The 15,155-nt window shown below is 37.6% G+C and overlaps 1 protein-coding gene across 4 annotated transcripts in view; it reads right to left on the reverse strand.

Moving 5' to 3' along the window:
• STRN (striatin) overlaps positions 1-15,155 on the reverse strand; it is a 2,479,646-nt gene that overhangs the window by 639,321 nt on the left and 1,825,170 nt on the right. For all 4 annotated transcript variants that reach the window (XM_044058581.1, XM_044058573.1, XM_044058566.1 and 1 more), the window contains one exon: positions 12,588-12,724. In XM_044058581.1, coding sequence (XP_043914516.1) covers positions 12,588-12,724 — 137 coding nt within the window. The remainder of the gene's footprint in view (positions 1-12,587; positions 12,725-15,155) is intronic.

Below are 15,155 nucleotides of genomic sequence, written 5' to 3' on the forward strand. Positions count from 1 at the left end.
GCAAGAGCAGCTGGTGATGAACCATGTCGAAGGCTTTGGATAAATCAACGAATACTGCAGAGGAATGAAAGCCATTGTTACGATTACTGTTAATACAGTCTGTAAAAGATAGCAGGGCAGTGGTGGTACTATGGTAAGGTCTGAAGCCATGTTGACAGTTAGCCAGTAGCTTATTTTGGAGAAGGTGGTTTAGAAGTTGTTTCTGAATACATTTTTCCATAATTTTTGCCAGGGGAGATAGCAAGGCTATGGGACGAAAATTAGAGAAATCATTTGAGTTCCCACCTTTGTGTAGAGGAATAATATAAGAAATTTTCCAGATGGTCGGGACATGTCCTTCACTAATGGTTCTGTTGATAAGAATGGATATAGGGTAGGCTATAGATATGGCTCCTATTTGAAGGTATTCTGCTGGGAGTTGGTCAGCTGAGGGGGTGGAAGGTTTAAGTTTTATTAGAAGAGAGCAAATTGTAGAAGTAGACACTGGTTGCAATAGAAAGGAAGGAAGAGGATTTACAGAAGAATTAGGCAGGTTTGCAGTGTCTGGTGTAAGATGGCTAGCAAGAGATTAGATGGCATTGGTAAAGAAGGAGTTAAATGAGTTGGCAGTGTGAATGGGATTATCTGGGTTGGAGCCTAGAGGGTTGGGGGTGACTGATTGTCCTGGATGAAGAAGTTTGTTAATGCTGTTCCAGAACATTTGAGGCTTATTAAGATGGGTTTGCTGTATTTGGAGGTAAAAGTTCTTTTTATCTAGCACTATGGCTTTTTTGTATCATTTCTTAGTTGTCTGAAAATTAAGCGATCTAATGGGTTTTTGGTAGAACGCCATTTCACCCAGGCTTTGTTTCTCAGATGGATTTTATGCCTTGAAGTGTTTGAGAGCCAAGGTGCAGGTTTAGCTTTACATCTAATAGTACGTAGTGGGGCATGGTGGTTCAGGATGGACAAGAATGTGGAATTAAAATATGCAACAGCTTCATCAAGTGGAAGACATTTCAGTGGTGACCAATTACATTGTTTAAGTTCAGTAAGGAATAGACCGTGGTTAAATTGTTTTTTGGAGCGAACAGTTCTGGCAATGTTGGGATGAGTAAGGTTGGTTTTAGATCTAATAAAATAGGTTAGGGAGTGGTCACTTAGATCATCTGGGAGGGTCCCTACTTTGTAGATATGTAGAGGATTATCAGTAAGTATCCAGTCCAGGATAGTTTCTTTGTTGTTGGGTTTGTGAGTTCTGGTAGAGAAGCTAATAGTTTGAGTAAAGCCATGTAGGTTAATGTGGGTAGAAGGGTGTGAACTATTACAGGACTGCCAATCAATATTGAGGTCACCTAAAATTATAGTTTCCTGAGGAGGGTTAATAGTAAGCCAGTTCAGGATATTTATTTTCTTTAATCCTTTCTAATTTCTTTAATCCTATCTTTAATCCTACCTTCAATTCATTTTCTTATCTGGGGTGAAAGCTGGATGCATTATTGATCCACTCCATTTCTTTACAACCATCCCCTTTACTAAATATATACCTTTAATATGCCCTCAAACATAAGTCTACTAAAACTCACTCCCCTTTTATATTTCCACCCAATAAATATAACCAGTTAGCACATACACTAGTAAGAGACTACAAAAAGTCAAAAATGTAAATAATGTAAAAACCTGTTTGTGTACTTGCCCTGTCAGAATTTAAAAGCTTGACATGTCTACACGTGGCATTACTGTGAATAAAATATACACAGTATTTCACAGAAGGCAAAGCTATTCAATATAGTTGTACAAACTATAAAATAACTGATGAACAGTGTTTGCAAAAATATATACTGTCATTACTTCTGTGTTATCTTTAGATTTTATAATTCCACCTAAATAGGTCTACAATTTGTATATCATACTTACTTAATCATCTACTACTACTGTGAATGTTTATTTTGATCTTGTAATAGCCTCTGACTGTAATTTATAGATTTTTTCTATGTGGGCCCTCCATTGAAAATGGGTGAATAACCCTGGAAGATTTCCTGCAAACACCAATTTATATAGTCAATTTCTATCATCTCCCCCTTTTTATTACTGATACTCTTAACCTTTACACAAATACAATGCTTTCTAGCCTCTCTCAAAAATCCTTCCAACAAACATCACCACCACCTTGCCCATTATACAGTCCAAGAAGATGATGTGCTAAAACTCTACCTACACCAACTTCAGTCGTTCCTGCTCTTAAAACATACCCTAGGATTCAGAAAAAAAACGTACCACTCATGGCAATTGCCTAGTGTAGGTAGGTCAAGTACAGTGATGGTGAGAAAATGAGATTCAGAGACAGCTTTGGCCACAACAAAACAACAAGATAGACTCATTAGCATGTCTCTGAATCACACAACGACACTACAGCACCCATGGAATCATTAGGATGCAAGGCAGTATGTATTCTAGAACCCTAGGAAATTCCCTTGCAGTTATAATTTGCTTGCCTTTTGCCTAGGTTCAAGAGCTCGTTGCACATATATTTGTAGTGAGTGATGCTGCCTTACGGTGAGATAAGAACTTTTTCACTTTTATCTTGAAAGGCTTGTTAACTTTGGCTACTCCTGAATTAATTGCAACTAATTGTAATGCAGAACAATTATTGTACTCAATTGGTGTAGCAACAGGTTTACTGAATAATGATCCCGCCAAAAATACATGTATTTAAGTGTGGTGTTATTTTTGCAAATGTATCTGAAGAAGCGTAGCTAGCACTACGCGAAAGCGCTCATTTCTTTGTGTAATAAAGTGTTTTGGACTTTCACTGTGCATATTTGTTGGAACTTGGTTATTCTGAAGACTTCATATCGTGGTGTTACCTCTTACAATTGTATACACATAGGTTCAAGAGGTACTGTGAAAGGAACAAAACCTTGTCCTCTGGTAAAAAGGTCTTCTGTTGGACCAAGTCTGCCCCAGGAAAACAGTCCTGGCACTGGCTGTGAGCTATGACTTCTGGACACCAACGGAAACAAATACCTTCTGAAAGCAATCTATGGTGATATACACGGCTGTCATGGGTAAATATGGACCCCTTGGATCTGTAAAAGGCAATGACCAGTACCAAACACTTGGCAAATACATTGGGTTTAGTGGAGAAGGCAAATGCTAAGGCACAAAATTGGTAGTGTGATGAATGCCTGAAAATGTGGGAATCGTCTGTGTTCTTGCAGATCAGGAACAAGAAGGTAAGCATCCTTTAAATTCAAAAACAGTCCAAGAAACAGCTTACAACAACGTAAATACCAACAAGGCAAAAAGCTGAAACCACGAGCAGGTAACAGATGCATGTAGCACTCAAAATGAAAGCCAATGCACGAAGTAAAGAAAAATACTTCTTTTAATGAATCAAATGAAGCACGAACACATTCACATTAAGCGCTTTCATCCACACTAAGGTGGAATTCATCAGAATGCAAGACAACTGTTTTTTGAAATATTTAAAAACTTTTTGGCGCCAAAAGTCACTCCATACACCAAAATTTAAAGTGCCCCAGTGTATATTTCAACAATTCCTGTAACCACATACAAAAATACAGAATCCCTATCAATTCAACTATGAGTTCATTAACTGATAAATAAATATAAGTAAATCTATACTAAAAATAATATGATGTATCAACTTTAAGTACATCATCTTAAAATATATAATTTCACATATATAAATTGTAAACTATGATGAGTTAATTAAATTAAGTTGTTTAAACTGTTTTCATTGTATGAGAAGCCGATCACACACTGACCAGTACATTTCATTAAAATAACCAGTATATTTTATGATGACCAATGCATTTCTTTCGAATATATAATGACCAGTACATTCCATTAGTAAATAAGAACAATTGTATATAACTATAAAATACTGTATACACACAAAATTCCTACACTCATAAAATTCCTAACGTACATTACATATACAGAAAAGTATATGTATAAATGTTAATGTAGATAAAAATGTAAAATTGCAAATATAATATATATGAATATATATATATATATATATATATATATATATATATATATATATATATATATATATATATATATATATATGTATATGGGGTGTCTTCCTAACTAGACTAACGTAGTTGTAAAATAGGCTTTATGGTAATGTACTCATTCAGTCCTGGTTCCCTAGAAGCATCAGTGAGTATTTGACATAGAATTTCTCTCTTACTCAAAAGACCCCTAATGTTACCACCATGTGGGCCTACTGTAACTTGATCAATTATCACAACCTTAAATATATGAGTGTCCCCATGTTTGTCTATATGTCTGTATAATGCATTATTCATGTCCTTGGTTCTGATACTACATAGGTGATTGTAAACTCTTCTTAAATTGTCTTTCAGTTTTACCTATATAGAAACAAGGACATGACATGCATTTTTCTAAATATATGACATACCTACTGTTACAAATACCATGCCTAAAATAAATATTAGTCCTGCTAATATCCTCTAAAAAGTCACCCCATCTATATCCAATATTGCACTACACTGCCTGCAACTACCACGCATTTGGGCACATATATTTCCAATTCTAGTCATGGCTTTCAGTCTAGAATATTTAGAAAAAGTACTTTAAATAGCTACTTGGAATATACTAGTAACCACCCTAAGAATATGATGAAGAATATATATAAGGGACAATGTATTAGAGCTGCCCATATGACATCTACTTATGAGAACATGACAAATGAAGTTAATTATACTAAAACAATGTTTATTTCTAGGGGTCATCCAACATCTATGTTGAATGACGTCACCAATTATGTAGTAGGTGAATGGGGAAAGAAATATCCCCCTTTGTTAGGTAAGGAAATAGACAAGAATCAAGGAAAAATTGAGATGTGCACTAACAAACAATACAATAGAGCTTGTCTCCTGGAATACTCCCCATATGTTAAATATATAAAAAGTACAGGGAGGAAGAATTGGAATATCCTAGTGGTAGATCAAGAGATAAATAAAATAGGTGACACACCTTTATTTGTCCATAAAATGGGAGCAAATATAAAGAAGAAATTAGAAACTGGACCCATATCAGGAATAACAAAGGATCAGAGTAAACACACTAGGAAATGTGGTAGTTGTAGGCAATGTAGTGCGATATTGGATATAGATGGGGTGACTTCAGAGAATATTAACAGGACTAATTTATTTTAGGCATGGTAATTGTAACAGTAGGTATATGTCATATACTTAGCAAAATGCATGTCATGTCCTGGTTTCTATATAGGTAAAACTGAATGTAAATTCTCTTCTTAAATTGTCGATCACCTATATAGTATCAGAACTAAGGACATGAATAATGCATTATATAGATATATAGAAAAATATGGGGACACTCATATATTTAAGTTTGCGATAAGTGATCAAGTTACAGTAGGCCCACGTGGTGGTAACATTAGGGGCCTTCTGGGTATGAGAAATTATATGGCAAATATTCACTGATGCTGCTAGGGAACCAGGACTGAATGAGTAAATTACCATAAAGCCTATTTTACAACTATGTTAGTCTAGTTAGGAAGACACCCCATATATATTTATTTATTTGCAGTTTGATGACCGAGGAGGTCCACTGGGCTCAAGGAGCCCATTTTCAGTGGAGGCCCGGGGAGAAAAACTCCATAATGTTGTTGTTGTGTCTTTCGGCTTTTCCTGGTTAGGGGTCGCCACTGCGGAACTCCAGTCCGCTAATGACTGGCAGTAGATTTTTATGTGCAGAGTTGCCAGCCCTGACGCACAACCTTCGACGAAGGTACGCCCATTCACGCATGTCTCTACACAGAAGATGCTCTAGCTGAGAATTGAACACGACGTTTAACTGTGAGGCGACAACGCTACTGCAGCACCACCACGGCAGTATGAAGTACAATACATGATAGAAATAGAACCAAAGTAAGCAGATTTTACATACAAAATAGCAAAAATGATATATATATATATATATATATATATATATATATATATATTCATTTATTTACATTTGCAATTTTACATTTACATTAACATTTATACATACACTCCTCTGTATATGTAATGTATGTTAGGAATTTTATGTGTGTATATAGTATTTTATAGTAAGATACAATTGTTCTTATTTACTAATGGAATGTACTGGTCATTACATTCGAACGAAATACATTGGTTATCATATGAAATGTACTGGTCAGTATGCTATCTGCTTCTCATACAATGGAAACAGTTTAAACAACTTAATTTAACTCATCATTGTTTACAATTTATATATGTGAAATTATATATTTTAAGATGATGCATTTAAAGTTGATGCATCATATTATTTTTAGTATAGACTTGCTTATATTTACTTATATCAGTTAATGAACTCATAGTTGAATTGATAGGGATTCTGTATTTTTGTATGTGGTTACATGAATTGTTGAAATAGGCACTGGGTCACTATAATTTTGGTGTATGGAGTGACTTTTGGTGCCAAAAGGTTTTTAAATATTTCAAAAAACAGTTGTCCTGCATTTTGATGAAGTCCACCTTAGTGTGGATGAAAGTGCTTAATGTGAATGTGTTCGTGTTTCATTTGATTCATTAAAAGAAGTATTTTTCTTTACTTTGTGCATTGGCTTTCATTTTGAGTGCTACATACATCTGTTACCTGCTTGTGGTTTCATCCTTTAAATTCACAATCACCATCCAAGGTCCCTGGGAAGATAAGGGGCAAAAGTTTCTGAAATGTCAACATACTGAATTTTTGAACTACTGGGAATTTTTTTGAGCTATGAATGGTCCAAAATGCATCTCCAGTTTCCAGAGGCAAAGACCGAATCCTGTGCCCTTCACTCCAAGAGGAATTGGCTGGATAAAGCCCTGATGTAACAAATCCTCAAAGAGGGGTAGAATCATTTCTATTTGCCATATTGGAGGTGAGGAGATACCCAAAAAAAGGGATTTTTTTCTAAACTTGAAGGAGAAGTCCTTTTTGATAATTTGCAGTACCCATTTGTCGTGGGCGATCTGTTCCAGATGTCTGAAGGAAGAGGTGATTCTTCCTCCCAAGAAGGAAAAGGGGAGGGGTTAGGGTGGGAGGTGCTGAGCATAGTCACAGCTGCTCCCTGGGAGGGGCAGGATCCTTAAATTTTCCCAGATCTCAAATTCTGGTCAGTTTACCAGTCTCTGATACCTGGGCCTTTCCACCCAGGCAGTTTTTTTCCCTGTTTATGTGGAAAGTGCCAGGACTTACTGTGACAGTTCCTACTGCATTCCATGGGTAGAGTAAAGGTACAATTCTTTAAGGAGAATTCACCAGCTTCACCTTTTTGCCCAGTCTCTCAAACACCTTCTCTGCTGTGGGTCCAAAGAGATGCTCCTTGCTCAGTGGTGTTATCTAGATGATCTGCTTTTACATGGTCTGACATGAGTCAAGTTCTCATGACAGCCACCCTGCATGATGCATCCACTGTACCACAGCCTTATTTTAGTAACAGTGTCTGGGCACCTGGAAGCTGACAGTGCACAATTCCTGGATGTCTCTCTACAGGCTCTTACCTTGTATCCCCCCTTGTCTTAGCTTTTATCTGCTCCTGCATGGAATCAAGACATTTGAGCATATGGAACTAGCGGTTCAGGGCTCTCATGGCCAGGGTGGTGGAGGTGTATGTATCGTCCTGCCAAATTGGTTTATGAGTCTACTCTCCCTATCATTTGGCAAGGGATTCTTGGATGCAAGCCAGATGATCCCTTGGAAGATTGCACAGACACCACAGCTGGATCTGCCATAGTATTTTTGCAAAGATGCCTATGGGATTCAAGCATCCTAGAAAAGTGATCATGCTTCTCAAGGAAGAGAGAAGGGAATCAGGTTGCAAGGATATGTCTGCAAACACATTATCCAAGACTTCATGAACTGGAAGTAGAGTCAGGGGTCTAGTGGTACAGAGATTCAGTAACTTAACAGGTAGTTTGGGTCTGGGAGAATCGCCATCTAATTAAAGGATTCCTTCATTTTATGAACAGTATCCCCAAAAATAAATCCTCAGGGGGCAAAGATGAGGGCAGGTCATCTTTCAAGTCAGAAACCAGAAACTGCTGAGAGGGGGAAGATTCTGAGGAATCTATACCCTTGTGGTGGTGGGGGGGTCCCTTTTTCTTTTCCCAGGAGAGGCTCCTGGCACAGGTTCCTTTTCCAGGGAGCTCTACTTAGACTTCATGATGTCTTGCACCAGCCTGACTAGGTTCTCTAGTGAGACCTGAACTGAGGAGGTAGGGGACTTGGTCAGTATTGATAAACCTACCTGCTTTTAGGTAGCAGTGTTTTGGGGTGGATGTCAAGGCCTCTGGTCCCGAGTAAGCAGCCACAACCTCAATCCATTTCAGAGAATTTCGACTAAAATTCTACTACTGCCATAATGAGGAATATCAATCATTCCCTCAGCCACCAGAACCCTGTCATCAGAAGCTGTGGCCTGCTTAGCAGCTTCAGACCAAAGCAATGGTCTGGTGTCAGCACATGAGGACTGAACTAAAGTCACTGTAGTCTCTAAGGGAATTTGCCAGAGGACTCAGGACTAATCAGCATCAGAACAGGGGGCTGCAAAGGCACCTCACCTGAGTCGGTGAACTCTACACAAGGTGGGGAGTCAGACATGGAGATGTCTTTGCCTTCCTGCACATTCTTCTGTGTTTTCACTTTTTTGGGATGACAGCCTGGGAACTGGTAGACATCACAGAATGTGAAGATCTAGCCCTACCTGAAGCTAAATGCTGTTGGAGAGATTCAGTCCTACTTTTAAAGGCTTTGTTGTTGAGTCCAGCACAAAAAGGGCAGCAAGATAGTTAACTTTCTTAGAGCTATAAAGATAAAGAAGATCCCCAATGGGGATCTTTTCTGAATTCTATGGTAGTTCACGCCGACTGAAGAAATGACAATGCACACAAACACAGTCTTTTGCATCAGACTATATGTCAAAAAAGAAACAAACTTTTATACAACTGATGTCTTGAGGTCAGATGGCAGAAAATGTCTGGATGAGGATGGTGAAAGGGCAGGCCTTGGGCTTCCACATGACAGGAAGTACCAAGGCTTATTACTGCAAAATTGACTACAAGGAACAATAAGCATTCTTGTGCCACTGCACAAGAATAAAGGGGACATTCACAACTGTGGGAAGTATAGAGGTATTAAATTCCTGTCACACTGAATTAAAGTGCTGGACAGGATGACTGATCAAGGAATAAGCAGGACAGCAGAAGTAAGATGGGGATGACCAGTTCAGATTTAGGCTAAGATGCATCATGTCCAACTCAATGTTTATTGAAGGACAGTGCAGAAGTTGACAATGAGAAAAAAAAAGTCCAACTGTGCATTCCTAGACTTGGAAAATGCATATGACAAGGTCCCAAGAAAGACTATTTGTGCAATCCTGTGATGGTTCAAAACCAGAGAGATTTTCTTTTTAAATATCTTTATTAAATTCATTTTAGGCAGTGACCAGGGTATTGATACATTAACAGAACAGAAAGCAAACCACAGCAACATTTTTCAAGCAGAATAAATTAGTTTTGTTTGTAACAATCATTTGCTGTAACATTACAAAAACTGCTCAGTTCCTACCTTCCCTTAAACCCCCACTTCTCTTGAACAGTTTGCATGTACTATTCCCACAAAAAGTCCCAAAAATATTAGTGGAATTAGTGTAGGTTACATCCAAGGACCCAAGTAAGGACAGTGTTCAGAAACACAGAGGAGTTCTCAGAGTATGAACCTATGTGCATCAGGGTTCAGCTGTAAGCCCTCTCTTGCTCATACGATGCTGGGCAACATCAGTGAACAGGTCAGTGGGGACAAATAAACAAAGCTCCTGTATGCAGACAATGTCACTACAAGCAGACTCTGAACTTCAGCAAACAGGGATGAAACGAAATATAGACAAGACAGATGTTGTGGCAGCACATGAAAATCAGAAGCAGCTGAAAATTGAGATACAAGGTAAAAACAGGATAACCGGTTAGCAGCTTCAAGTACCTGGGAGGGGTAGTTAAGGAGGAAAAGTCTGAATGAAAGGTCAAAGCTAGAATTAGAGGTGCTGCAGTCAACTGGCATGGTGCGTCAGGGTTAATGGGTGACAGAAAAATGCCCAAAACAGCTAAAAACAAAGGTACAACCTACTGCTTCTTTATGGCACAGGAACCTAGGCTATCAATGAAGGCAGAACAGTCAAGGACGCTTAATCTGATGCAGATGAAGTGCTTAAGATAGGTGGTTGGATGTACACTGTGGAGCAGACAAAGAAATAAGGACATCAGAGCAGAAGTCAAAGTACCCAAATGCAGAGAAGGTCAGGGAGTACAGATTAGAATAGTTTGTTCACACATGCAGGAAAACAAAAGACAGACAATTTACTGAACACTTGGGAGCGACAGGAATAAGGCAATAGGAAATGAAGATGTCCAGCCAACAGATGGAATGGACTGTGAGAGAAGACCTGCAACAATCCATGTAGAAAGAATAAGGAAAGGGGGGTTGATGATGACTGTCTCTTCTTGCTCTACTTGTAACTGGGCAGATGTCATGGGTAACTCACATTTTCCCATTTCATTCATGTGGACTGTAAAAGGTTAGCACCATACCACATCAAAATACCTTTAGGATAGTAGGAAATGACATTACACTTCAGTATTCTTTAGCTGCACTTTACTACTTCTACAAAGCACAACTGATGTTTCATCATCACCACAAAACAATCATGTTCAACAAATACAAACTTCCCTAGCTACTGCTAGTTTTCCAATTCCTATAGTTTCTAATACACCTGTTATTTTTCGTAATACAAAGTCTACCAATACTGATCTAGGTTTCCCATATTTGAGCTCCATGTCTGGCAATTGCAAAGTGCTACTCCACCAATCTTGGTTTTCACATTCTATCTAGTTCAACTTTTCTTTACCTTCTAAAATCACACACAGTCTCAAATTTCAAGTTAATGTCTTATATTTCATTCCAAACCAGTACTGATCAATGTATTCAAATTGTTATACTTTCTAAACTGCTTTTGTGGACAGCTACAAACACTCTACTTCATCCACTTTAACTACTCTTATACAGTTTGTGCTTACCTCAAACAATCCCATCAAGATTGACAACTCTATCTGTATTGTAGAAGCACAGCTAGATCTGGTACCCTATGCAGTTCCACAAACTGGTACCTCCTCAAGAAAAAAAAAAACCCTCAAAGTTGAAGACATCCCACACACCAACAAAAAAAGAACTTTACCACAGTCTGAAACTGTAGAAAGCTGTGAGCTTCAATTATTCAGCTGTGACCACAATAGCAATATCAGCATTCATTTATGAAGCTGCAATACCCTTGCAGCTTGCTTCATAAATTAAGTGCCATTACTGCACTCCTCCATTACTGGCCCTTATCATCTGCCCCCCCCCCCCAAGCCATCCCTTCACCCCACCGTATTCTATTGTATGTTCTCCAGACTATTTGCAATTTCCACAACATTCAGTCAACATTTTATGTGCCTTTTGGCTTAACATGAAACACCATTGCAACCTCATTTCAGCTCCCAACTAGCTTCCTGCTCCAAATACTCAGATTTTACCAAATAATCAATTTCTTCCACGATCAACTAAGAGACAATATCTTCACTCAATAACTCACCGTAAACCATGTTGAATACACTACTTTTATTTAACTATTTTGTAGGTTTAACATTTAGGCAAACAACCAGAGGAGGAAAGCAACTTCAATATGTATTCACTATGTATGCACTGCAGAAAGCTTGACGTCTTGATCCCACTATAGAGGCATCACCTGGAACACTGTATTCGGCTCTTACTACCTCATCGCAAGAAGCAAAAATACCAGGTGTGATCCAGGGAAAGGCTATAGCAATGGCAAAGAACATCTCACAATGTGCACACTCTTAGACTACATCTAATAAATATACATTAACAGCAGTTCTCTCATTAACATCTCTATTTTATTAACTTTAATATACATTTAATATAACAATATGGGCTGAATGAACATGGAGCTACATTTGATGGAAAAAATTAGTAAGCAGTAAGCAGGGTTGCAACAGTAATCAAGTTATTGACCTTCTGTAATTAATTTACATTTTTCATCTAATGTTTTACTTCATGCAGTGCAGTAAGCATAACATTTCATACTATAAGCATAAGCTGTGATCATATTTCACTACTGAAAATAAAGTGTGGACTGACAATTGACATTATACTGCACAACACTGTTACAGACCCAGCTAAAAACAAGCATTGGGGTAGGAAATTCTTAAAACAATTTTAACAGGAATGTAGACAAAGTGTAATGCATTACTTGCTAGACAGAAATTCCACTTTTATGAGCCTTTACAAGGGGCAAGCCCAACTTTCCAAATGGCTTCATAAAGAATTTGTTTTGCTGTGTTTCAGAAAGTGGGAGCACTGCGGCTGTTGTCCACTCAAAGCCAGGGAGTGAGCAACTCCAAAAGTGCTTGTGTGTGTGAAATGAAGTATTCTGGACTAACAAAAACAATAAAAAGGCTGCTCTTATTAAAAGAAACTCTGCTTACATCATACGTCAGCGTATCAGCTTCATTGGCAACAGTCAGGCCTGCTAGTTCTCCAAGACCCATCTCATGCTCCAAAGAATCATCAGGTCCCATGATAAAAGTTTTTCCTGAGGCAGGAGGAAATGTCAAGATATCCACTGAAGGGGAACAAAAATATTACACATTATAAAAAAAGTGATACAGTTTCAAAAATGAATATGAAGATGATTGTTTTCTATATTATTTCACTTGGTTTATAACTATTTCTTTCCTTACAAATTCATGTAATGATTTTCATGCAACTTGCAGCTTTTCGCCCCGGGCCGCCACTAAAAATGGGTCCCAACCAAGCCCAGTGGGCTTCCCCGGTCAACAAATGTCAATAAATAAATAATATACTGACTCAGCACAGTTCAAGGTAAATGGGGTCACAGTTGTAGAAGCTGCAAAATTGACAATGCCAAGAAAAAATATTTCTGTGGCACTGTGAAAGTTAATCAACTTGTAACATACTTTAACCAAAACACCTAAACAAGAAGCAAAAAAGTGCCATTCCTACAGTCTGCTACACAGTACATCAGTCCTTGCACTAAGGCATTTAGACATGCATATACTCAACCGTGGATAAAAACAGAAATAAGTGAGCAGTGCAGCACACATTTCCCATTAAATTCATCTCAATAAAAAAATTTAACACATTGCAAATAAAAAAGTAATGTAAATCTAAAAAAAATATCAGGCACTTCGCATAGCTTTACAGCTTATTTACAGTCATGAGGCGGGAGGCACTACAACTTTTCACATAGCCTTGTACCTTAAAACTTGAGCGCACACAGTGCAACAGTCTTGATATGCAGTACAGTGCTTCATGTCTTGTGTACTAAGAAATTTCAGGATACAAAAAGAACAAGACCATGCCAGACTAGAACTTTACTGGTGTACTTTCACATTAGAAAGAGACACCAAAAGGCCAGCATAGGTAGATCCACTGTTTAATGTGAGGTATAATACAAATCGGACAATAATGTCCTAAACCAAAAATAAAACTCAAACTAGTTTCGGCTCACGCCTTCTTCAGCGAGTAAAAAAACAGACATTTTGCCAACAACCCAGTCGTCTATTTATATAGCTCATAGCCAATAGGAATAAAGCCATCATTTATGAGGCAAAATATACAAATAAACTGCAATCATAGTTAAAGAGAAAGGGGAATATACATCTATGGCCACATGGATGTATATAGACTTGTTCAAATAGAATAATAATTCATATTTGAATATAAAGAGTAATAATAACAACACAGAAATACAAAAGACTGTAGGTGTAGACCTACAATGACATGGGATTACAAATCATAGACTGTAAATACAGATATCTCACAGCCCTGAGAAAATAAAAAATAAAAATGGTACATATAGACCAAAAATTGCATATGTCAAATAATTGATACTAAGAATCTTATCATAAATTTAAAGTTATAAGACAAAAAACATGTGTAAGCAAATATTTGAACACAATAATGTATGAACTGATTATAAGTTGTCATAGACGTAGTAAGTCTCTATACTAGTATTAAACATCTTGATGGTATTAGAGCTATGAAACATTTTTTAGGTGAAAGTCCTTTGGCTGAATATATTACAGAATTAATGTTGATGTGCCTTCATAATAACATATTTGAATTTGATGGTCAATTATATAGGCAAAAACAAGGAACAGCTATGGGGGCTCCATTCGCCCCTTGTTATGCCAATATATTTATGGGCTTGTTTGAGCAACAGTATATCTATACTAATGAATTTTTTTGTACATACGTAATTCAATATTATAGATACATAGATGATCTCATCTTTATTTGTAAAGGTGGGTATAAGTTAGTGAATCAATTTATTGAGATTTTTACTTTTGCTGTTTTGGTAATAAATTTCCTTCTTTGGAGTTGCTGGATTGCTGTTGTGGTTTTTACAATGTTTTGCTACATCCTGTTTGCTGTGGTTTATTGATTATAAGTTGTCATTCAGTCCTGGTGGGAATAGTGCACCAAGATGTGGGATCCAGTATTTTTCTTTATGACTAAGTATGCTTTGCCATCCTAGTTGGTTATGTCTGTTTCCAGTGATTTTGTCTACAATGGTGAACATGAATTTGGCAGTTGGGTGTTTGGTGGTATGTAAATATAAGGCATTGGACAGTTTATGATTACGAATGTCACTGCGGTGTTCCCCTATTCTGATTCTCAATGAACGTGAGGTTTTGCCCACGTAGAATGAATTACATTGACAAGTTGCCAAGTAGATCACCCAACTGGTGGAACAATTACCAAAGACTCTGACATCATATACTTTACTAGTGTTAGAGCTGGTAAATTGTTTTAGCTGATTGACTTGAGCACATGAGATACAATGTCCACATGGAAATGTCCCCAATAACTCGTCCCCTGTGATAGTAAGTTGTTTGTATTTCGCTCCACCACTCTCCCTTTGTTTGTAATGAGAAAACAAAGTTCCCAATGTTTTACCTCTCCTGAATGAAAATGAGCATTGGTTATCAAGGATCCTCCTAAGATAGTCATTGGCTAATAAAATGTTC

Source organism: Protopterus annectens, chromosome 1.part2 (genome assembly GCF_019279795.1).
Source record: "Protopterus annectens isolate FY-2018-M chromosome 1.part2, PAN1.0, whole genome shotgun sequence".
In the NCBI taxonomy this organism is placed as follows: Eukaryota; Metazoa; Chordata; order Ceratodontiformes; family Protopteridae; genus Protopterus; species Protopterus annectens.